Genomic DNA, 26763 nt, shown 5'->3' on the forward strand with positions numbered 1-26763 from the left:
CAGATGTACAAGCTGGATTTAGAAAAGGCAGAGGAACCAGAGATCAAATTGCCAACATCTGCTGGATCATAGAAAAAGAAAAAGCAAGAGAATTCCAGAAAAACATCTACTTCTGCTTCACTGACTATGATAAAACCTTTGACTGTGTGGATCTCAACAAATTGTGGAAAATTCTTAAAGAGACAGGAATATTAGATCACCTTACCTGTCTCCTGAGAAACCTGTATGCAGGTCAAGAAGCAACACTTCAGTTCAGTCACTCACTTGTATCTGACTCTTTGCAACCCCATGGATTGCAGCACACCAGGCCTCCCTGTCCATCACCAACTCCTGCAGCTTGCTCAATCTCATGTTCATTGAGGCGGTGATGCAATCCAACCATCTCATCCTCTGTCATCCCCTTCTCCTCCTGCCTTCAATCTTTCCCAGAATCAGGGTCTTTTCAAATGAGTCAGTTCTTCACATCAGGTGGCCAAAGTATTGGAGTTTCAGCTTCAGCATCAGTCCTTCCAGTGAATATTCAGGACTGATTTCCTTTAGGATGGACGGGTTGGATCTCCTTGCAGTCCAAGGGACTCTCAAGAGTCTTCTCCAACACCACAGTTCAAAAGAATCAATTCTTCGGCACTCATCTTTCTTTATAGTCCAACTCTCACAACTATACATGACTACTGGAAAAACCAGAACTTTGACTAGATAGACTTTTGTCAGCAAGGTGATGTCTTGCTTTTTAATATGCTGTCTAGGTTGATCATAGCTTTTCTTCAGAGGAACAAGCGTCTTTTAATATGATGGCTGCAGTCATCATCTTCAGTGCTTTCTAAGCAACAGTTAGAACTGGACATTCAACTATGGACTGGTTCCAAATTAGGAAAGAAGTACATCACAGCTGTATTTTGTCACCCTGCTAATTTAAGTTATATGCAGAATCCATCACGCAAAATGCTGGGCTGGATGAATCACAAGCTGGAGTCAAGACTGCTGAGAGAAATATTAACAGCCATAGATATATAGATGATACCACTCTAATAGCAGAAAGTAAAGGGAAACTAAAAAGCCTCTTGATGAGGGTGAAAGAGTGTGAAAAAACTGGCCTTGAAACTCAACATCCAAAAACTAAGATCATTGCATACGGTGTCATCAATTCCTGGCAAACTGGGAAAAAGGTGGAAGCAGTGACAGATTTTATTGTCTTAGGCTCCAAATGACTGCAGATGTTGACTGCAGGCACGAAATTAAAAGACGCTTGCTCCTTGGAAGGAAACCTATGACAAACTTAGGAAGTATATTAAAAAGCAGAGATATAACTTTGTTGACAAAGGTCTGTGTAGTAAAGCTATAGTTTTTTCCAGTAGTCATGGAGGGAAGTGAAAGTTGGACCATAAAGAAGGCTGAGCGCCAAAGAATTGATGCTTTCAAACTGTGGTTCTGGAGAAGACTCTTGAGAGAGTCCCTCGGAGAGCAAGGAGATCAGTCAATACTAAAGAAAATCAACCCTAAATATTCATTGGTAGGACAGAAGCTGAAGCTGAAGCTCCAATACTCTGGCCACCTGATGTGAAGTGCTGACTCATTGGAAAAGACCTTGGTGCTGAGAAAGATTGAAGGCAGGAGAAGAAGGGAGTGACAGAGGATGAGATGGTTGGATAACATCATCAACTCAACGTACATGAGTTTGAACAAACTCTGGGAGATAGTAAAAGACAGGGAAGCCTGGTGTGCTGTAGTCCATGGGGTTCAAAGAGCTGGACATGACTGAGTGACTAAAGAATAGCAATAACTAGGATAAATCTCATACCAACAATTTAGAGAGAAGGCCATAAAATGCTAATGGAAATGGTTTCCCTTGTTCTGGAGAAGATAATATCCACTTAAAAAACTAAGGTTATATGAATATATGATATAGGAGAAAAGCAACAATGGTTGAAAAATTCATTTGTTCTCTGAAGTGCTAATCATATACAATTCATCTTTGTACTTTTCAAAAACTAAATTATAATTCATGATAGTGTCTGTAATGTTCCATCTGTACACTAAGATAGACAGAAGCAAAACATTTATGATGCCAAGAAGCTGGATGGGAAGCAATTGATATCCTTACACTAGGAATCACAAGACCCAGATTTGAGTCTCAGCCCTACAACTTTCAGCCTCCTTAGCTCTGGGCAATTTATTTATAAAATTAAAAGCTAAATCCCACCTGTTCTGAAGTTAATCTCAGGCAATAGGTGATGAGGAACAGCCTTCTGAGCTTCTCATTTTTTTCCTTTTCTTTTTTTCCCATTCACTTATTAAGACTATTTTTCTAAAAGAGTAATTTCCGTTCACAGAAAAATTGAGAGGAGGGTACACAGATTTCCTATATATCTTCTGTCCCACATATGCATAGTCTCCTTCATTATCAACATCCCCATCAGCAAGGTACCTTTGTTACAAATGATGAAATTAAATTGACAAAATATAATCACCCAAATTACACAGCTTACATTATAGTTCATTCTCAGGTTTTGCTTTTGTACATTCTATAGGTCTGGGAAAATGTATAATGAATGGCAGTATGCATATAGTATCATATAGATTATTTCCACTGTCCTAGAGTACATCACGAGAAACACTGGCCTGGAAGAAGCACAAGCTGGAATCAAGATTGCCCAGAGAAATATCAATCACCTCAGATATGCAGATGACACCACCCTTATGGCAGAAAGTGAAGAAAAACTAGAGAGTCTCTTGATGAAAGTGAAAGAGGAGAGTGAAAAAGTTGGCTTAAAACTCAACATTCAGAAAATTAAGATCATGGCATCTGGTCCCATCACCTCATGGAAAATAGATGGGGAGACAGTGGAAACAGTGTCAGACTTTATTTTTGGGGGCTCCAAAATCACTGCAGATGGGGACTGCAACCATGAAATTAAAAGACGCTTACTCCTTGGAAGGAAAGTTATGACCAACCTAGACATCATATTAAAAAGCAGAGACATTACTTTGCCAACTAAGGTCCGTTTGGTCAAGGCTATGGTTTTTCCAGTGGTCATGTATGGATGTGAGAGTTGGACTGTGAAGAAAGCTGAGCACTGAAAAATTGATGCTTTTGAACTGTGGTGTTGGAGAAGACTCTTGAGAGTCCCTTGGACTGCAAGGAGATCCAACCAGTCCATCCTGAAGGAGATCAGTCCTGGGTGTTCATTGGAAGGACATGCTGAAGCTGAAGCTCCAATACTTTGGCCACCTCATGTGAAGAGTTGACTCATTGGAAAAGACCCTGATGCTGGGAGGGATTGGGGGCAGGAGGAGAAGGGGGCGACAGAGGATGAGATGGCTGGATGGCATCACTGACTCGATGGACATGAGTTTGAGTAAACTCTGGGAGTTGGTGATGGACAGGGAGGCCTGGTGTGCTGCGATTTATGAGGTCGCAAAGAGTCAGACACGTCTGAGTGACTGAACTGAACTGAACTGAAAAAATCCGCCATGCTCAACCTATTCATCTTCCATCCAACCCCCTACTACCTTTGATGTTTTTACTGTTTCCATAATTTTACCTTTTTAAGAATGTTACATAGTTGAAATCATACAGTATGTAGTCTTTTCAGGTTGACTTTTTTCACTTATTAATATGCATTTAAGTTTCCATCATGTCTTTTCAAGGCCTAGTAGCTCCTTTTTTTTTTTTTTTAATCACTGAGCAATATTTCATTATCTGGATGTACCACAGTTTATATAGCCATTCACCCACTAAAGGACATCTTGGTTGCTTCCAAATTTTGGCAATTATGAATAATGCTGCCATAAACATCCATGCACAGGCTTTTGTTTGGTTGTAAGTTTTCAACTTCTTTGAATAAATACCAAGAAGCACGACTGCTGGATCATATGGTGAGGGTATGCTTACTTTTGTAAGAAAGTGTCAAACTGTATTCCTAAGTGGTTGTACCATTTTGCATTTCCACCAGCAAAGAATGAGATCCTGTTGCTACACATTTTTGCTGGCAGTTGGTTTTGCCAGTGTTCTAGATTTTGGCAATTCTATTGATAATAGGTGTACAGTGGTATCTCATTTTAATTTGCTTTTCCCATGGATGTTTTGGTCTTCCAACTTTGTTCTTCAACACTGTGTTGGCTATTCTAAGTCTTGTACCTATCCATCTTTGTACTTGCTTAATGATTCTGTACCTTGCTTTACTTATTGCAGGCATGCGACTGCTTGCACTCACGATGTTGCTGTTCATTTGCTAAATCATGTCCAACTCTTGCGACCCCCATGGACTGTAGCACACCAGGCTTCCCTGTCCTTCACTGTTTCCTGGAGTTTGCCCAAACTCATGTCCATTGAGTCGGTGATGCCATCCAACCATCTCATCCTCTGTTGTCCCTTCTCCTCCCACCTTCAATCTTTCCCAGCATCAGGGTCTTTTCCCATGAGCTGGTTCTTTACCTCAGGTGGCCAAAGTATTGGAGTTTCAGCTTCAGCATCAGTCCTTCCAATGAATATTCAGGATTGATTTCCTTTAGGATTGGCTGGTTTAATCTCCTTGCTGTCCAAGGGACTCTCAAGAGTCTTCTCTAGCACCAAAATTCAAAGGCATCAATTCTTTGGCATGTGCCCATGATGAGGTTTATATAATGACCCACAGATATATGCAATACTATTTAAATCTTAAGTTTACTCAGTGAGGGATTAAAAATGCATATTATATGTATATACTACAGCTATGTACAAATTAGATATATATATATATATATGTACATATATATGCACAGAAATACATGAATATATAACATGCTAATAATTCTTTGCTTGCAAACTTTATGTTAATGGAATGTACTTAGTAAATTTGAAATAAATGTTAATGGTCCTTTTTGAAATTTTTTACTTTAGCTACCACCTTTATTCTTTCAATCCCCATATACTATTGGGTACTGGCATCTAGTAAACCATGTATTTCACTTTGTACTTTTGATAGTCAGATTAATCTGCTTTGATAAGAGCTGTAAAATTATTTTGTCAATATACTGGAGGCATTGTAAAATGTTAGGATTGACTCAGAATATCTTTCTTCAACTGATTTTAGGCTTTCTAAAATAATAGGGTATTTTCAGAAATACTTGTTAGTTTCTCATTAGCAGTAGAAAAGCCCAATTCCTCCACTATATTTTCAAACTTATCTTGAAATTAGGCTTCATTTTTAATGCAATTTTATTTTACATCACTTCAGTATGTGGAACCTCTGGTCCAGACAGGCTTCTCAGCGTTTCACAAATATATATTCATATTTTACCATTTGCCTTTGTTTAAATGGTTTATTTCCACTTTTTTCCCCCTTACTTAAATCCCAAATGTCAGTCTAGGTACAGATCAAGTATACTGCCTCCAAGAAGCCTTCTTCATTTCAACAACATTAGCAACTTTACTTTTGAAAAATATTTTTTTCCATATTCAGTAAATTCGGTACCATATTATAAGGGCTTACATTTCATGAGAGTTTAGACATGCTCAGAGAAGAAGCTGATATGGGGTTGATTATACACTATTACAGAGGAATTTTGGATTTTCAGTCTCTGGCTAACTTTGAAAATGGAATATGTCCGGGAAAGTGCAGAGATAATATGAAGAAGGCAACTGGTAACCAAAATTAGGTGTATAGCGAGCAATGATCCATCAATAAATGGCTCCAGAAAGAATGAATGGATAAGAGGAACTATATTCTTACTAAGCTACATGTTTTAGCCCAAGGAAGAACAGAAGACAGTATAGCACTGAGTTTCAAATGAGAAAAGATGGATTCAAATTGTTGCTTTCCTTTGCTAAGTTTTTGGTGCCAACGTTCAAATAAATAAACACTCTAAGTCTCATTTATATTATCTATCAAAGAAAAATAATCATATAAGTCAGAAAAGACTATTAAAAGAAATTGGATAAACTCTAAATTGCTAGAGCAATAGAGTTATTGTTATTGTAATGCATCCTTTATTTTAAGTATTAAGTGGGAAATGAATTGAGAAAACCAAAATCATTTAAGGATATCAAATATTTTTAACTAAATATTGTTTAGATCAGGAATTTTTTTGCCTAGTCATTTCATAATGGCACATTTAAAAATATGAATGTGACCTATTTCATCTATTTTCAAATCATAATATAGATTAGAAAACTTGGTAGCAGATTTCCTTGGCCTCATGTAAGAGGGCAGTAAGACCTAAAAGGAAAAGAACAAAAACCTTAGGAAATTCTTTAAGAAAAGACATTGTTACTTTATATGGATGGCATAGTTCTGCTATTATTTGATACACAGAAAAGGAAGACAACTCTACTTTGAAATTGTTTAAAAATAATACAATAGTAACATAACACATACAACAATAACGAACAATATAAACAAGAACAATACTTTAAGTTTTTACTTATTACTAGGCAATGCATCACCATACTTTATGTATATTTTTACTTATTTATTCCTTACTAAAATTCCATGAGATAGACATTATACTTCCATTTTATAGAGAGTAAGCTCATTCTTAGAGGTTAAATAATTTACCCAAGGTCACACAACTTATCTGTGATAGTGGAGTGGGAATTTTAAACCTGAATGTATCTATTTCTAAAGAATATGTGTTCCAAATATTATAGCAGTATTGAAAGAGAAATAACTAGAAAAGTTCAAAGGCTGAAAAAGTTTTATAGCTGTAACCCATAAACTACTCTCTAGATTTGGCTTGCGAAGCTGAAAGAAATATTTTAGTTTTAATAAGGTGACAAGATTTTGAGAGAGAAAGCTGGAGGAAAAGAGCTTTCAAAATACTGAGACTTTAAGTGGTTGGCCCAGTGCCATGGGGGCCTAGGACACAAAGACTCTGACAGTTAAAAGATTTCTATGTATAATAAGCTATGCCATTTTTTTTTCCTGTTAAAGAACTATTAAGACATTTCTTTTAAGCCAAGCTAGTTAGCCATGTGACTAGATACTACAGACTTCAATATCTTACCTCAACTGATTTTTCTTTTTTACAACAATTACAAAGAACATTTACTAAGCACTTATTTTGAGACAGATACCATTCTGAATGCTCTCTCAGTTCAGTTCAGTTCAGTTGCTCAGTCGTGTCCGACTCTTTGCGCCCCCATTGACTGCAGCATGCCAGGTCTCCCTGTCCATCATCAACACCCAGAGCTTTTGCAAACTCATGTCCATCGAGTAGGTGAGGCCATCCAACCATCTCATCCTCTGTCATCCCCTTCTCCTCCTGCCTTCAATCTTTCCCAGCATCAGGGTCTTTTCCAATGAATCAGCTCTTTGCGTCAGGTGGCCAGAGTATTGGAGTTTCAGCTTCAGCATCAGTCCTTCCAATGAATATTCAGGGTTGATTTCCTTTAGTATTGACTGGTTTGATCTCCTTACTCTCCAAGGGACTCTCAAGAGTCTTCTCCAACACCAAACTTCAAAAGCATCAGTTCTTTGGTGCTCAGCTTTCTTTATAGTCCAACTCTCACATCCATACATGACTACTAGAAGTGAATGCACTATTTTTGATCCTAAAATAATTCTACAAGGTAGGTATCATTCCTATTTTAAGGATGAGAAAATTAACTTATGATACAAATCTAGGCAAACTGGTGTCAGAGGTCATATCCTTCACCATTATATTACATGGATGTTACAGTAAACTCGTATGACAAGAATTTGGCAAATAGTATTTATTCATATTCATTCTATTATTTAATAAAAAATATTTTCTAAAGTGGCTTGTTTTAAATTGTCACCTAATGAACACTTAGTCATTAGTAGTATTTGCAATAATGTCACTTATTGATGACTAATGGAAACTACAGTGTGAATGGCCTTATTACAGTTTCTTAGAGAAAGTGTTAAGAAATGAACTCTCAATAAAGATCTTATATACTCTAAAATCTATAACTCAGTTTTACGTAAGTGAAAGGTGAAGCTTGTGCATTTCAGGATAGTTGCTGACTTACTGAGTTATTTATGTTTTAACATTCATATAGTACATTTTGAACAGAAGCTTTGATATTATGTAAAGTGAAAAGGCAATTTGTGTAAAAATTTTATTAGGTTTGTTTATTTTTACCCACACTACTTCAAAACAGTATCATATGAGTTTGTAATATGCAATGCTTAGAATGGATATGGTATTATTCACTATTACGTGTGGCACAGATTGATTCCTTATGAAATGTTTTATATATATATATAAAACATCTGACATTATTACCACATTTTGTTGCTGTAGAAAATTTGTATTAAAAGAATAATTTTACATAGGTGAATTAACCTAAAATGTTTCTCAACCATATTGACCAGAGCAACCTTTCATGACCAGATTCTGGGAAATATTTGTAAGTTAGATATATTAAAATTATTTTAAAACAAAATTAAAATTCATTAAAATAAATTTACACATATAAATGGATTTAAATGACTGGAATCTAATAATGCCAAGCATCTGGAGGAAAAGTCAGAGAATCATTTTGAAGTTTTCATTTATCTGAAGAGCACTATCTGGATTGTTGAATTGTTCATATTCAAATAAATATTGACTGTGTGTGTATATAATCATACAATCAATGAGTAATAAATCTTTTTATAGAATAACTATTACTTAAAATGAAGTGTAAGTTAATATGTGGTCTTCTGAGGTTTACTATACTTTGGCAAAATTAACAAAATATGATATTAAATAAACCATCTTTTGTGTTAATATACCATAACACTCTAGAAAATGTTTTGCTATCTTTACAGTGTAAGTTAGATGAAGAGTTTGAAAAACTTAGGCTTTCTTACTCTCAAATACCCTAAGATACAGATAGTTTTTAAATGTTTACATTCTTTTCAGAGTTAAGAATTGCTTTGTAATTCTTGTTAAAACCATGATATATGTATATAGTTATATTACCAAATTAATAAATGGGTGACAAGTTTTCAAATGTAGAAAGTCATCATTAGTAAATACAAACTGTCATCTATTCAGGAAATAGCTTTTAAGAGCATGGTTTTGACAGTATAATGTTATTATCTAAAGTCTGCTATTTAAAAAAAAAAATTTCCTTCAAACAAACTTTACTTACAATATATATTAAATTAATGACAAAAGGCCAAAACACATAACTTTGATATATAAATCCAACTTTTTACAATTAACCTAAACAAATTCTTTTAGAACTAAATGATCAAAGAATTCAATATGATCCATGGCGGGTAGAGGAGTAAATCACTGAGTCACAGAATAGAATTAAAATAAAAACTGATGCTGTTAATTTTAGAAATAATTTAATTCTGTTTATATCAAAAGAAGACATTTAGAGAAGGAAAAAATTCAAATGGATAGTTTTGGGCAGTTCTGGTTGCTGGCATCCTACCCCTTATCTGTAAAAGAATGCTTGCTGGCATTAGTTTCCATCAATTCATTTGTGATTTTGGAATTAATTCTGAAGGAAACCACAACTTACTTGAAGATCCTGCTGAGTGTCTGTGTGCCTGAATTTTTTTTTCTGTCTTCACAGACAAAGCACTTCCACTGGTCATGGAAAAAAGGTCTAAATCCGTGTCTTCTCTGCTTACAAGTCTTGCCTGGGAGCAATGGGAGAGAATGTATACAATCATGAAACAAAATATGGCATTTTCTGAATGCAGCTCACATTACCCCAAATAAACAAACAGGCTCTGTCAAACAACCTTCTTCAAAATGATACCACAATCCTTTATTGCTGCCCAGGCAGAACAAATGCACTATGTCAAAGCATTTTTTGCAAATAAGAGCCGATTTTAAAATTGAGGTTTGCTATTTGAGTCTGTACAACAAAAGAAAACATTTCAGTACAGTAATTTTGATGAAAATCAATCTGAAAGGCAACTGATGAAACTTTAAATAGCTTAACATCACTTATTTACCAAGGATATTATTTAATTTTTAATTGAATGTTAGAAATGTCACATTGGATTATTTTCTGCCATATTCATGTTTTACCACTTATAAAATTCCCTGAAATGCCTTTCATCCCATATTTGTATACTACAAAGCCACGAAAGATCTCTACTTTCTCACTACAGTCATTATTAATGTAAAATACTATATGTTCAGTTTAATTTGGGAGTAAGGGTAGACATATAGAAATTTCAAGATATTTTAAGGACATATGTATTAAGTAATTTATTTCATCTCAAATTACTCTCTGAAGTTTTATTACTATCTTGGATTGAACTGAAGAGTTAAAAGAATCACCTCTTGGCTATAAATATTGTTTTACATAATGTCTAATATCATTAAGTAAGGATTTATCAGGATTCGGCCCCTAAATGGGAGAAAATGTCATGATAGAAAGCAAAGTGGCCTCAGAGTAGCTGGAACTTTACCCAAACCACAGGATGCTTGAAATCCTGTGAGAAAGCATTGTCCTTAATATCTGATGTGAGAAAAATTTAGAGTAAAATAAAACCATCAAACCGTCACTGTGGTTACAAAGCTATCCCTATATGATGCGCTACAAAAACTCATGAAACCAGAACCTAAAGATCATCTTCCTTCAAATTCAGATGTCTGCATCCCCCCCTCCCACCTTCTCTCACTGTTAAATAAGCAAGTTTGCTATTGGTGAACTCAGAGAAGAAGCCATTCTAGGGCATTAGTCACTTTTTAAAATGCACCTGGCTAAGTGATACCATTGTTTTGTCAAAAAAACCTCCGTAGAAAACTGTTTCAAGTGAAATGACAACTGGCTCACAATTTATACTTACGATTTTTATGATGAAAAATGTTATACATTCTTTCTGGATTTTATTTCATTAGTGCACAAGGGTATGTATTTAATGGTCCCATTACTATAGCTCCATCAATTCTGAGACATCACAAGAACCAATCAGGAATAAGGGGGGACTATCAAAGCAATACCAAGATTTTGGTGACATCAGTTACAAAATAAGGAAAAACATGCTAACCACATAAGGGACCCTCCTGCTGACAAAAGAGGCTTTAACTATAAGCCTTGGGATTTTAAAATCAGGTTTTATTTGCTTCAATTTAAGGATAATTTCACTATGCCTACTTAAAAAGCAGAAATCTCACCCTCCTCCAGACAAGATGATACCTACATGTCAAGAAAATATTTGTGAACATGTCTTCCAAAAATCTTGTTATCATCTAAGCCATTAACATCCAAAAGATTGTTTATTCCAAAACAGAAAACAGTATCAGTTATTAACTAAGCCAGATTATAACAGAATCAAATTTAGAAGTGAAATTTAACAATAACACACACTTTCACAATGGTGCCACCTCACAGCTTAAATGCAAACCTAGAAATTTCATAGAGGCTAGTTACATGTCTAGGAGCATATTTGACTCAGCAACATATGTATTTATGTTCAAATTCTATCTGTGAAAACACTGGTTTCAAATTGAACATCATCCTTCCTCTTACTGTTAAGGAGTAGAGAAATCATAAAGAAAATATATCTTTTCTTCTATGTCATGTAAAATGGATATACTATACATGCAAAATAGAATAAAATTGACCTTGCTTTTAATACTTATTCTACAAAACTGTATGTTTAACCCCAAAACATTGTAATATTAAACATTCTTCACAGCTGTAACATGATAAACAGTTTTTAGTTTGTGTCAGATCAGGATTTTCTTATGTGCAATGCAATAGCAAATATTTAAATAGTGATTTTGCAAAACTCTTGGTCTTTGTCTTCTGATCAGGTCATGTTTGTAGCCTCATCTACAAAGTTTGTAATATTCTTTTTTCCCATATTTGCACAATGAAATGAGTGGTATGAATTCTGGAACATGACTTCTAAGCAAGTGGATCCTGCTTCACCTCCAAACCAAGAGACTTAATTTAAAGTAGAGAATCTCTTCCATTTAATAAAGAACAGTCAGTTCTTTCTTATGATTTTTTCACAAACAGGATTTTATTAAACATTTATTTTAAAGTTTTGTATTTTTAGAAGACAAACAGCACACATAAAATAAATACCTATTTACTTATTATGCAGATTTTTTTAAAAAGGGAAATAAAATATTATAAGGTGAAATTCACTTGTAAGCTGCTTTTCAGTATTTCTACATATGTTTTGAATAAGCATATTCAAAAGTTTTTAGAATGTTATTTCAAAATTAACCTAACTTCTTTTTGCATTTTGCTTCTTTCACTGTACATTACATCTGTGAAATACAGATCTAGTTCATTTAACTGTTTGAATAATATGCTAATTATTGCAAAATTACTGTAGATGCCATGAACATACCACATCATTGTACTATTTCTAGATGTAATACAAGTGTTTTAAATATATTTTTCTCTTTGATTGCAGAAAGCTGAGGTATGCATACCCCTCCATTCATAATACATTGTCATCATTGTGCAAACCCCTCTCTTATATAATAAGACAGAGGCCTTGTTGTGTAACATATGTGGGCATGGAAGGCACTTTACATGCTTTATAGAGCTATAATTTACATTTAATAAAATGCACAGAACTTGAACATGAAGTTCAATCATTTTCAAAAATTTTCTTTTCGATTTACAACTCCCATAGAAGCTGCAAAATTGGTACTAAGAGTTACTTGTATAGCCTCCACACAGCTTGTCCAAATGATATCTTGTATAATTCAAGTTCAATTAATAAAAACAGGAAATTGACATTGGTGCCATACTATTACTAAACCATAGACCTCATTCACCAGTTTTCACACGCACTATTTGTTGTTGGTTTATTTATACTTCTCTGACATTTTATCACATGTATAAATTCATGTAACTACCACCACAATCAGAATAGACAATTATTCCATCTCTCCAAACAACCTCTTTGTTTTCCCTTTAGAGTAATACCTCCCCCTAATCTAATAACTGGCAACCACTAATATAGTCCTCATCATTATAATTACATAGTTTTGAGAATGTTATGTAAATGAAATCATACAGTATACAACATTTTGAAATTGTCTTCTTTCACTTAGCAAAATGCTCTTGAGATCCATGAACATCTTTGTGTATACCATGAGTTTATTCTTGTTTGTTGCTTTTTGTTCCTTTTTGTGTATCTGTTGTATGTATGTACCACCATTTGTTTACCATTCACCCAGTGAATGAGATTTGGGTCATTTCCAATCTTTTCAGCTATCACAAATAAAACTATTATGAACATTTATGTATACATTTTTGATTGAACGTAAGTTCATCTCTCTAGAAAAAGTGCTTAGGAGTACAACTGCTGAGTCAAATAAGTATATATTTAACTTTATGAGAAATTGACCCCCTTTTATTTTATTTTTTTTTACAGTGGCTGTACCCTTCTTTAGGACTTCTCTCTGGCTCAGTGGTAAAGAATCTGCCCATCAATGCATGATATGCGGGTTCAATCTCTGGGTTGGGAAGATGCCTGGAGTAGGAAGTGGCAACCCACTCCAGTATCTTGCCTGAAGAATTCTATGGACAGAGAAGCCTGGTGGACTACAGTGCATGGGATCACAAAGAACTGAACATAATTTATTGACTAAAAAATAACAATTCATGCATATGGTATATGTCTTTGAATTTTTATAAGCACTGTTTGATAGGTTATAATTGTAAGGGCCTTGCACATGTTAATGTTAACATCTGTGATTTAACTCTACTACAGTACACCTTCTCCTTCTGTTTAATCCTGTTTTTTCCTTCTCTCACAGGAATTGTTCCTGAGAGCTTTCCCCAATAAACACCCTACATTCAAATATCAGAATCCCAGAGTATATTTTCTGGAGAAATTGAACTATGAGTGTCTCCTGCAGGAAAATGCTAGCATTTTGGGAGGATAAGTTTACTAAGCAATGCAATTGTCTTATCTATGACACAGATCTATCTACATCTATGACATGCCTTCTGATGTATATTTGGAAGTATTGTTTGCCTTTTTCTCATTCTTGTCTATCATACAATAACTTTAATCTTATTTGGAAGACAGAGATATTATTTATTAGCTTCCTCAAAACCCAGCATTTGAATGTTTGACTATGTCTAATTCTGTCCTCACTTTTGAAGCTCAGTGACAAAGTATTCTAGATGAGATTTATATTTATCCCTATATTAAGAAATAACTCCATCTCTTGGTATGCCTTGTTCTGATATGATGTTAACTGTCAATCTATTGTTCCTTTGTAGATAAACTTTCCCTAATTCTTTTATGCTGTCTAATCCAGGGTTCATTTCAAAGATATTATTTTTTATTTTCAGAATGCATAATTGCCTCATTTGCATATCCATCTTCCTCTAATTAAAATTTGATCATTTTTTGTTTGATTATTTTCTGTCATTTTATTATGCGTGGTATTTTTATGTCTTTGAGTATCTTATAGTAGCAGCTGTTGCAGCCTTTTAACATTTCAAGATTTTCCTTAGTTATGGCCTGGTCCCAGTTGTACAATTATCTGCACAAGTTTCCTACAAGTAGGGTGTTTTCATTCCCCAACACCTTGCAAGATTTCCACACAATGTGGCCTTCAATTAGCCCAGTATCCTTTTAGCATAAATCCTTGATCCATTCCCCTGTCTTGATTAAAAAAAAAAAAAGTCTGTTCTACTACTACTACTTACCTTGTTTTGTGTTCAGCTGTTCTTCAATATATTTTTTTAAAGTATTTATCATTCTATATATTTGTCATACATTTGTGGGTAGTGTGATATAATGGGATATGTAGGAAGATTAATGTCAAAGGGTTAATCTCATAGAACCACTTTGATTAGTAATCTACCCAATCAGTTTTCATTCATTTTTAGAAGTATAATAATTAAATGTAATATCCCTTCCTTTATTGTGGCATTCCTTGGCACTTTATATTCCTGATTTTTGCTCCAAAGTGGCTACTCAGAAATCTGTGTGAGAGTGTTAGTCAATAATATGTAGGGTGCTAATAGCCTGAGGTACCACTTTTCCTAGGGTAATCTCTATGTCATTCTGCCAGAGGGATTTCTATTAAAATGCCAGAAAATATTTGTTTAGTGATTATTTCAAATATGTGCATCCTTCTGTAAATATTTCCATAAGCACATTAATTATAACTATTGTCCTAATTTTTCTCCTCTTTTAGGAATGACGAATATAACTGCTCTGGATATGATAATATTATTTCCCATTAGAGAATACATTATTTTTCTATACTAAATTCTACATGGTAAGTTGACTTATAATCAGTTTTCTCAGTGAATGTAGAGTTTGAGCAAGGAATATTCATTGGTTGATATAAATGGAAGGTGTCATAAAGTGAGGGTTATTTGATGCCCTTCATTTTCACATGCCAAGGAGGCCACACACTTCTGTCATTGGTCAGGGTACCCTCTTTTCTGGAAATTTCTGTAAACACTAACATTTCTTGTTTGGGGACTCTATTTCTCCAGATTCCATATTGGCCATTCTCCTTCTGTTAACATAGGCTTCCTCGGATATCATACATTTCAGCTGACGTTTGAAATGCACATGAGTTATACCGTCTAGAGTATACATACACTCTGGTCACCATGCTAGAATTTGGTTGCTCCTAACACTCCAACCATTTACACTTTACTACTTAGAATGGTTGAATACACATCTACTTTTTAATTTTTATCTGGTTTGAGTTTTTGAGTCATGAGGGTGCTTTGCTGTTTCCCTCAAGTATCCTCCTTTTAAAATAGTCTAGACAATAATATTGTTATATAATTTCTTGCCCAGAGTATCTTTTTTTTAAATTTACATTAGTTTGAGGCTAATTACTTTACAATATTTCAGTGGTTTTTGCCATACATTGACATGAATCAGCCATGGATTTACATGTGTTCCCCATCCTGAACCCCCCTCCCACCTCCCTCCCCATCCCATCCCTCTGGGTCTTCCCAGTGCACCAGCCCTGAGCACTTGTCTCATGCATCCAACCTGGACAAAGAGTAGCATCTTGTTATTTTAAAATCTACCAGATAAACTATGTATTTTAAGGTGACATCATATTTTAAAGTCATATTATAAGCCAAGAAAACATGGTACTATTTTAATATTTAATATGTTGAGATTATCCCCAAAAGACACAGCTGTGTGGTATTTTCACAATTTGTACTACTTATTGACACATCTTAAAGTCCCATCTGTTGAGTGCTGTTGTCCACAACATTTTTTCTGAACTTTAAACACATTTCTTACCACAAGCTGGACTCTTCCACCATTAAGTACGTCTGGATCTAACTCAGGCAAGAAGTGATTACTGCATGGTGACAGAAACAGAAATCATATTATTATCCCAAGGTAGAGGAAGACTATGAAAAACATGCCCAGTGAAAAGTCTGGGAAAAATCAATAATACACAAAATGGAAATAATTGTTTTCTTAAATTAGGTGAATGCAAAGATATACACAAATTTATGTCTTTTCATAGTTACTTTAAAATTCAATTTGACATAAATTTTAAATTTGCCAAACATAAACGCATACACAGAGAAAAAATCTGAAAGTACCAATAGTCTTAGCTAATAAATTATAGAAAGGATAAGTATTGTACCACATCTACTTATATATCTTACTTATAAGAAAGGCAAAACTTCTTATTTTTAAAATAGCTCTGGTATGTTTAATGCATTATACCAATGCTCACAATTAACTTCTGTTTAAGGCTAGAGCATTGGTATTTGGCTTTTCAAGAACTTCTGTTTTTGAAAAAAAATTTTCTTAAAATATTATTACTTATATATTCCTTTATATGTTATGTTTTCAAAAGAGAAAGTCCATCAATAATCACCTGTTGCATTATATGTTTAAATATAACCAATTAAGGGGTAACTGGTGTTGTTAAATGTTTAAGTATCTTAAAAATACATCCTGAAATGTTTTGTTTGTATTTTTCACATTATCTGCACAGATGTTTTTAAATCTCTAAAGAAGACCTCTTTCATCTGGTTAATATAGATGGTAAGCTATGAGTTATGCTACATTTGGTTATAGTCCTAAAAATATCTTGTTATGAATTATGCTAAATCAATTAATACCAGCATAAAGCAAACTGTACTTGCATCAATAGGAATACTTAGCAAAATTAAAAAAAAACCTCAACTATTGATTGCTTTATTCCTACTTTCTTTACTCACAATGAAATAGGATATAACCACCCAGGTTTTTAAATGTTTTAATTTCACTTTTATTTTTCACTTTTCCCCATATTATTGAAGAAATTATATGGATAGAATTGACTACATATGAAGGTTTTTTCATTTGTATATATTATAAAAAAGGTTTAATTTTTATACCTTATAATATTCTGCTATATTAAGTGTTAGACCTCATAACTGTAGGATTTGTTTCTTTGTCACTCATTTAAATAGTCAATACCCACAACCCCTGGAAATGTGTCCAAAGTGTCATCTATATTTAGATTCATATTGGTTTATCTATTTGAAAATGCTTAAATAGCACTTTTAAAAATTGTTTTGTGGATATATGTAGCTACAGTGAAAGTCATAAAAATTTATGACAACTGTATAGTATGGGAAACTAAATAAAACTCAGTGTTCTGTAATAACCTATAAAGGAAAAGGGTTTCCCAGGTGGTTCAGTAGGTAAAGAATCTGCCTTCAGTGCAGGAGACCCAAGAGACCTGGGTTTGATCCCTGGGTTGGGAAGAGGTGATCTCTGGGTGAGGGCATGGCAACCCACTCCAGTATTCTTGCCTGGAGAATCCCAGGGGCAGAGGAGCCTGGCAGGCTACAGTCCATGGGGTCACAAAGAGTCAGACATGACTGAAGCGATTGAGCACATAAGTGAAAAGAATGTGAAAAAGGATATATATGTGTTCTACACCTGAAGCTAACATGACATTGTAAATCAACTGTACTTTAATTAAACAAAATATATTTCAAAAATATTATCTCCAGACTTTTATTCCTTTAAAATTTTGGTTTAGTAGTTAGGTACATAAGTGTTTTATGTTTTGTTTGGACTGAATCTTGTTCCCTCAAAATTTATATGTTCAAATCTTGTTCCCTCAAAATTTTTATGTTCAAATCTTGTTCCCTCAAAATTTATATGTTCAAATTCTAATCTTTAATACCTCAGAAAATTACTCTATGAAGACAAGGTCTTGAAAGAGACAATTAAGGTAAAATGAGTTCAAAGAGGTAAGCCCTAATCCAATAACTGGTGCCCTTGTTCAAAGAGGAGATTAGGACACAGGTAACACAGGTGGAAGGCTGGTCATGTGAGGAGCCAGTGAGAAGAGAGCCATCTGCAAGCCAAGGAGAGAGACCTCCAAAGAAAGCAAACTTGCCGACTCCTTGATCTTGGACTTTCAGCCTCCAACACTGTGAAAAATAGATCTCTGCTCTTTAAGCCATGCAATCTAGTATTTTGTTATGGCAGCCCTAGAAAACTAATACATACATTAATATAATAAAAATTAATTGACTACTTATTAGGTTAAAGGCACCTTTCTTTGCTGCTAAGGGACATCAACATTTGATAACCTCAATTTGAGAGCTCACCTCTATCTTGTGAGAAAGAGCGATATCATCTCACTATAAAGAGGAGGGAACTAAAATATTGAGACATCACTGAAAATCAGTTACATGACTGGTAAAGTGGCAGGATCAGGGTTGAGTTTAATATTAACTGCCAAACATAAATGATAATAAAAATAACACAAAATAAAATACTACAATCATCAATACAGATGATATTTATAAACAGTTAATAGACACCATGCATTTTACTTTATAAAGTAGAATCATTTGTGTGGTTCATCATCACCATCAATCATTTGTGTTGATTTTTAAGCATTACAGAAACTAAGTTCTTGAATATTTTATAGTGAAAAACATAGTGATCAAATCTATTCTATATAAGAGGCCATTTATAGTCTGGTAATGTAGTATATTGGCCTTTGGCTATATAAAGTCATGTTTGTTTTAGCATAATTAACCTAGGTTTCACTTTTCAAGATGTGTTTGCAATACAAAAATCTTAATTTAAGGGAGATGACCTCACCATTTCATATTTCTGGAACCAGTCGTTTCAAGAACCCCAACCTGTGTATGAAGCCACTGGTATGTATATTCTTTACTCCTTTCTAATTTTTCATTTGCAGTGGTATCCTTATATATAATGTCTTCTTCCTTATCTAGGGAAAAATGTGAAAATATTATTTGTTTTTTAAAGAAATCAAGTTTTGGCCATGCAGTTTAATCTAGGCTAACAATTTTATCACAAGATAGAGAAAAACAAGACAGGTCATGGGAGCTAAATCATCTGCAAGAAAAATACAGTCAGTCACTTATAGATTAAGTACTTTTCCTGTTTGAGTTTCAAACCCACCTATTTTGAAAAGCAGAGTTGTTTTAATGAAATCAACACTCTAGAGGGCTTGTTTTTAGTGTTTTAGTTAGAAAATAGAAATAATTATTTTTGGTAGGCAGAATTTAAAATCTGACTGTTCTCATACAATCTTATCCATATGAAGAATTTATAATTTATATTGAGGATACTCAAAACAGATTTGTAATTTTGTATAAAACAAAACTTGGTTTATATAAGCTAGTACAATATGTAAGTTAGGAAAATCGTTTATATTAGGTTTAGGAAACCTGTGCTAATGCCATTGCAATGATTTCAAAGATGGAGAGGGGAAAGGGTAACAATGAAGACGAGCATGGAAACTATGCAAAAGGAGATATTACGCCAGGTGAGAATACAAGGTAACAAATATAAAGGAAAATAAAGTAGTTAAAACAAATAAAGAAAAATCCAACCCTTATAGCTACACTTAAATATAGTATATGTATTCATATTATTAAAAAAAAAAAAAAGGATCTGCAGACATTGCTGCCACATCAATGCCACACACTTGAGTTACAATGAAGACCTGTTGTTCTAGAGCACTTCTCCATAGACTTGATTTTTTAGATGACTTCTTTTTTGGTGCCATCACAAATTTTAGGGACATGTTAGCTTTGTAGGGTTCACTGACAGTACACCAGAGAGGGGGTACCTACTGAAACTAACTCATGGTAATTAAACTCACAAGAAATCTACAATTTAAAATCTGGTGTTTAAAATGTCAGTTTATTAATTTGAACTATTCTTTCAATTGGCTTCACCTAGCTTAAAACTCAACATTCAGAAAACCAAGATCATGGCATCCAGTCCCATCACTTCATGGCAAATAGATGGGGAAAAAGCGGAAACAGTGACAGATTTTATTTTCTTGGGCTCCAAAAGCATTGCCAATGGTGACTGCAGCCATAAAATTAAAAGACGCTGACTCCTTGAAAGGAAAGCTGTGACAAACCTAGACAGCATTTTAAAAAGCAGAGACATCACTTTGCTGACAAAGGTCTGTATTTAAAACTATGGTTTTTCCAGTAGTCATGTATGGATGTGAACACTGGACCATAAAGAAGGCTGAGCACCAAAATATTAATGTTTTCAAATTGTGGTGCTGGCGAAGACGCTTGAGAGTCCCTTGACAGCAAGGAGATCAAACCAATCAATCATAAAGGAAATTAACCCTGAATATTCATTGGAAGGACTGATGGTGAAGCTCCAACACTTTAGCCACCTGATAAGAAGAGCCGACTCATTGGAAAAGACTCCTGATTCTGGGAAAGATTGAGGGCAGGAGGGCAAGGGGATGACAGAGGATGAGATGGTTGGATGGCATCACTGAATCGATGAACATGAGTCTGACTAAACTCTGAGAGACAGTCACGGACAGGGAAGCCTGGCGTGCAGCCGTCCATGGGGTTGCAAAGAGTCAGGCACGTCTTAACAGATGAACGATTCTTTCACTATAGATATTCAAACATAGAAAGTCATCTTTTATCTGCAGATTGTTTGGAGGACAAATGAGGCATGCTGTGAAGCTTATTTTGAATGCTAGGTGCATGGGCAGTGACACATGTATACACACTCAGCATCTATTGTTTTGACTATGTTAAGGCGATACATTTATCATGTCTTTTTTTTTTTTCTTAAGATTTGCTGTGGTACTAGTGAAATGACTGGTTTTCAGTCCAAAGAGATACAAGGTCCAGTTCTCAGAAAAGCTACAAGTCAAGATGTTAACTTCTCATGACATCTTGCCTTTCTAAAATGGTCATATCCCTTGTTTCCTGCGTGCATGCTAAGTTCCTTCGGTTGTGTCCAACTCTTTGTGACCTTATGGACTGTAGCCAGGCTCCTTTGTCCATGGCCTAATCCAGGCGTGCATACTGGAGTGGGTTGCCATTTCCTCCTCCAGGGGATCTTCCCGACCCAGGGATTAAACCGTGTACCTGTTGGCAGATTCTTTAGCACGAGCACCACCTGGGCTTCCTGAATTTAAGCCACTGCCTCCATAGTTGCAGGGCTTCCCCAACAGTTCAGTTGGTAAAGAATCCGCCTGCAAGGCAGGGGGCCCCGGTTCAATTCCTGGGTTGGGAAGATTCGCTGGAGAAGAAGGGACAGGCTACCCACTCCAGTATTCTTGGGCTTCCCTTGTGGCTCAGCTGGTAAAGAATCCATCTGCAACGCGGGAGACCTGGGTTCGATCCCTGGGTTGGGATGATCCCCTGGAGAAGGGAAAGGCTGCCCACTTCAGTATTCTGGCCTGGAGAATTCCATGGACTATACAGTCCATGGGTCGCAGAGTCTGACACGACTGAGTGACTTTCATTTTCACTTTCTCCATAGTTGCTGTACTGAGGGAACAATTACTCTGCATTCAAAGGCTGACCACTGAATTCATGAGCAGACACCATTTTAGTAAATGGCCTTCTTTACACAGAAACTAAAAAAGAGACTCAAACAAAGGGAAGATTTGGGCTTGCCACCCCAATTACTGCATTAAGCACTTTTCTTTTCCATCAGAGTCCCAGGGTTTTATCTGCCTTTCTTGGTTGATCAGACCAAATGGTGAACCCATGAGTGCAATAACAAAAAGGAATGACAGAGAGGAATCAGTGACCCTGGTAATCAACTGAACCCACAATTGGAACTTTACCTACTCTTGATATGTAGCAAGTGTACTTTTAGCTAAAAATAATCTTTGCGTCTTTCTGCTTTTGAAAATAGAGACATATACTTGCTATAGCCCCTTTTTAAAGTGCTCATTCTGAAGTTTTCCTCAATTCTGCAATAATACTCCATAAACCCTAAGAAGTTTTACATCAGACTGAGTCCAGTTTCTCAACAATCATCCCCAAGTAAAGATTACAGATTTCACTGTAAGAGTCCAACTCATATTCTTTTAACCTGAAGGCATGGATTGGTAGATTGGCATGAATTCAGTGTAAAAAGAGAACTAGCATAGTGGTGACATTGGCTGGATAGATTCAAGCATACTGCCATTCAAATGCTGCAGGAAATGATTCTGCAAATGACTTTTGCAATACCATTTCAGGATTACCCCTGTCACTGAGGAGAAAGTAGGATTTACTTCTTGAAACTTGATTTTAGCATTTTATTTAGGAAGAATAATGGTGACCAGGTTTACTTACAGACTTTTATCATTTTCCAGTTCAGTTCAGTTGCTCAGTCGTGTCTGACTCTTTACGACCCCATGGACTGCAGCACGCCAGGCTTTCCTGTCCATCACCAACTCCCAGAGCTTGCTCAAACTCATGTCCATCAAGTCAGTGATACCATCCAACCATCTTATCCTCTGTCGTCCCCTTCTCCTCCCACCTTCAATCTTTCCCAGCATCAGGGTCTTTTCAAATGAGTCAGTTTGAGTTGGAGTACTGGAGTTTCAGCTTTAGCAATCAGTCCCTTCCAATGAGTATTTAGGACTGATTTCCTTTAGGATGGACTGGTTGGATCTCCTTGCAGTCCAAGGGACTCTCAAGAGTCTTCTCCAACACCACAGTTCAAAAGCATAAATTCTTTGGCGCTCAGCTTCCTTTATAGTCCAACTCTCACACCCATACATGACTACTGGAAAAACCATAGCTTTGACAGGATGAACCTTTGTTGGCAAAGTAATGTCTCTGCTTTTTAATATACTATCTAGGTTGGTCATAGCTTTTCTTCCAAGGAGCAAGTGTCTTTTAATTTCATGGCTTCAGCCACCATCTGCAGTGATTTTCAAGCCCCCCCCAAAATAAAGTGTCACTGTTTCCACTGTTTCCCTATCTATCTGCCATGAAGTGATGGGACCAGATGCCATGATCTTAGTTTTCTGAATGTTGAGTTTTAAGCCAACTTTTTCACTCTCCTCTTTCACTTTCACCAAGAGGCTCTTTAGTTCTTCACTTACTGCCATAAGGGTGGTGTCATCTGCATATCTGAGGTTATTGATATATCTCCCGGCAATCTTGATTCCAGCTTGTGCTTCATGCAGCCTGGCATTTCTCATGATGTACTCTGTATATAACTTGAATAAGCAGGGTGACAATATACAGCCTTGATCTATTTCTTTCCTGATTTGGAACCAGTCTGCTCTTCCATGTCCAGTTCTAACTGTTGCTTCTTGTCCTGCATACAGGTTTCTCAGGAGGCAGGTCAGGTGGTCTGGTATTCCCATCTCTTTAAGAATTTTCCACAGTTTGTTGACAAACTATGACTATGTTGGCATAGTCAGTAAAGCAGAAGTAGATGTTTTTATGGAATTTTTCTGGTTAGACTTCACAATAAATCCTTTTGATTTTAGAAGAAACACCTTTCTGCCTTCAAAATGCAATCTACTACCTACCTACTGTTCTTTCCTATTTTTCTAGGTCTTTGTCAATTTCTTGTACCATCATCCTAAGACAAAAGTTCTCTTTTTGATCCATGTTCTCCCCTAGTTACTACAGTCTATATATGCTGTTTTTACTTCAGGACACACATTCTATTAATTTTATTTCAAATTGTTAAACTTTTTATTTATAAATTGTTAAACTCTTTTACTATATAAATAACACATTTTCACAACAGTTAACCTTAAAAATACTGAAAAGTAAAAAGTCAAAGAAAAGAAAATCTACAAAAAGCCCACTATTCAAAGCTAACCACTGAATAACATTTTTAAGGCATTTCTTTGTAGTTCATTTTTCCATAGATTTGTTTTATAGCATTTTTTCCATTAAGTACTATAACAAATGAATTCTATGTAATGGAACTCTAAACCTGAAAGTGCTTTTAAGGGTTATACCCTATGATGTACCAACTTGTTACATGAAGGTTTTTAATTATTCTATTTAATCCATTTTTAAGGTGGAATTAAAGATGACATGTCTGAATTTTATGAATATTTTGAGGAACGTGGTATAATCTATATTGTCAAATAGTTTACAAAACCTTTACCAATTTACCACAAGCTATATAAGCACCAAAGAATTGATACTTTTGAACTGTGGTATTGGAGAAGACTCTTGAGTCCCTTAGACTGTAAGCAGATCCAACCAGTCCATCCTAAAGGAGATCGGTCCTGGGTGTTCATTGGAAGGACTGATGTTGCAGCTGAAACTCCAATACTTTGGCCACCTCATGCGAAGAGCTGACTCATTTGAGAAGACCCTGATGCTGGGAAAGATTGAGGGCAGGGGGAGAAGGGGACGACAGAGGATGAGATGGCTGGATGGCATCACCGACTCGATGGACATGGGTTTGGGTGGACTCTGGTATTTGGTGATGGACAGGGAGGCCTGGCGTGCTGTGCTTCATGGGGTCTCAAAGAGTCAGACACAACTGAGCGACTGAACTGAACTGAACTGATATGAGGTTAATCATTTCACTAAGTCCCTAGTCAGCATTGGGATATTAAGTATTTTAAAGCTGTTGATACTTTGAGAAAAATATTGTCTAATACAGTCTTAATTTATCTATTTCTACTGCTAGCAAAATTTAAAGTGGTTCCATATGATTTCTTATTAATAATATATAAAGTATAAAGTATCTCTCTTGTTCTTCCCAATTATCTGCTGGATTCTAGTATTTCCATTTTTGCTTTCAACTGACCATTCAAATTCCTTTATCTGTTACCACTGGTGCAAATATTTTCTCCTGCCCATTGTTTGATTTTAATTTCTACTCTATTTTCAAAAGGGGCAAATTTTTCTCTAGGCATACAAATTTATCTACTTGCTAAATATCTTCTAAACTATGAACTTTTTTCCTCTCATAATTTATAGGTTGTATCTTCCAATTTGACAAATATAAAATGATAACTAAGATTTCAGGGACAAATTCTACACTCTTCTAATATTTTGTCTTTCACACTAAAATACATTGGTTAACAAAATTTCATTAAGAGAACTCTAACTCTCTCAGTCTGCTTTGTCTTCCCTTTTCATTCCCTCCTTAATTTACTGCAATCCAATTTTGTCAAATTGAGATTATCCTTACAATGAGGACCTTAAACCATCTTATCTACCAAGCACATTTATTCCTCATCTTCATTGGCCCTTCTGCTGAATTCAACTACACAGAACACTTTGCCTTAAAACTCTCTTCTCTGTGAGACTTTGGAACATCAGACTTCAAGGGTTTCCCTTCTGGCTCCTTTACATATACTCCCTCAGATGTTGATGCTTGTCATTCTATAGAATTTAGGAGCACCCCACCCTCACCACCTCATTCCATGCCTAACGTTGTGCTGGCCTTTGATGCCAGTCAACTGGATAACTAGATGGTATGGTGATGGTTTAGATGCTAAGTCAAGTCTGACTCTTGCCACCCCATGGACTGTAGCCTGCCAAGCTCCTCTGTCCATGATATTCTCCAGGCAAGAATATTGGAGTGGGTTGCCATTCCCTTCTCCAGAGGATATTCCTGACCCAGGGATCGAACCCAGGTCTCCTGAATTGGAGGCAGATTCTTTATCAACTGAGCTACAAGGGAAGCCCAGATAACTAGATACATAGTGTTTATTGCTTCAAGGGGGTGGCAGCTTAGAGGACTGGATATCACCAACCTCTATTTTATTCCTGTTCTCAGATCCAGCTGAACTTCAGAATCACAGCATGTTTTTATCATCATCCTAGTGAGTCTGCTTTTTATTCTGACTCCCCAGGTCATTCAGACCAGATATTCTGGAGTTTTCCTTGGCTGCTCACTCCTTATGTAATGATATTTAATCCAGAACTAGGTCTAGTCTCCCTGCCAGTTATCTCACTAATACCTGGCTCCTTCCCTCTCTCCACTGCTCCATTTTGACAAGGAGTGAGTCTCTGTTGACTGACTGACGTGTGTGCCTTAGCTCACTGCAATATGGCTTCCTACCTGTACCGTTTCACTGAAACTGTTCACACCGAGATCATTAATACAACACTGCTAAATCTTTCACATTTTTTGAAGTTCTTACTGACTCCTCTAATATTATACATTGTCCACTTCTTCCTTCTCGAAAGGCTTATTTCCTCTGACTCTTGCTTAGTCACACTTGTCCTGTTTTTCTCTGCCCTACCATCTAAACCTCAGTTTCCTTCAAGGGTTCCTCTTCCTCTGGCATATCTTCTAGTCTCAGCATTCTTCTCTGGCGCAGCGTCCCAGCCCCATCTTATTCTTTGGTTATAAGTTTCCCGTCAGAGGATATTCCTTCAAGTTCTTCTCTCATGTTCTGAAATGTATTTATCCAAAGTCTCTCTACTAGGTATCCTACAGACAATTTAAACAGATTACGTAAAAAGCTAAACTCAAGTTTTATCCCACCTTTTCCAAGTTCCTATAATTCTACCATCATTGTCAGGGTAAAACTCAGAAACCTGAGTGTTGTACTGAACCAGTATTCTTCCTCACACTTTACCTGCAGATTTTACCTCCTAAATTCTCTTCATTCTGTCAAATCTCTGGTGTT

At 35.7% G+C, this 26763-nt stretch overlaps 1 protein-coding gene across 1 annotated transcript in view; it reads right to left on the bottom strand.

The window, feature by feature from the left end:
* Window positions 1-9224: 9224 nt before the first annotated feature.
* Window positions 9225-26763, bottom strand: part of LRRIQ1 (leucine rich repeats and IQ motif containing 1) — a 183989-nt gene continuing 166450 nt past the window's right edge. The window contains exons 23-25 of the mRNA XM_043446604.1: window positions 18999-19131; window positions 16170-16230; window positions 9225-9584 (exon numbers count right to left, since the gene is read on the bottom strand). Of these exons, the coding sequence (XP_043302539.1) occupies window positions 9414-9584; window positions 16170-16230; window positions 18999-19131 (365 nt within the window). The 3' untranslated portion in view covers window positions 9225-9413. The remainder of the gene's footprint in view (window positions 9585-16169; window positions 16231-18998; window positions 19132-26763) is intronic.

The sequence above is a fragment of the Cervus canadensis genome, chromosome 25 (genome assembly GCF_019320065.1).
Source record: "Cervus canadensis isolate Bull #8, Minnesota chromosome 25, ASM1932006v1, whole genome shotgun sequence".
NCBI lineage: Eukaryota > Metazoa > Chordata > Mammalia > Artiodactyla > Cervidae > Cervus > Cervus canadensis.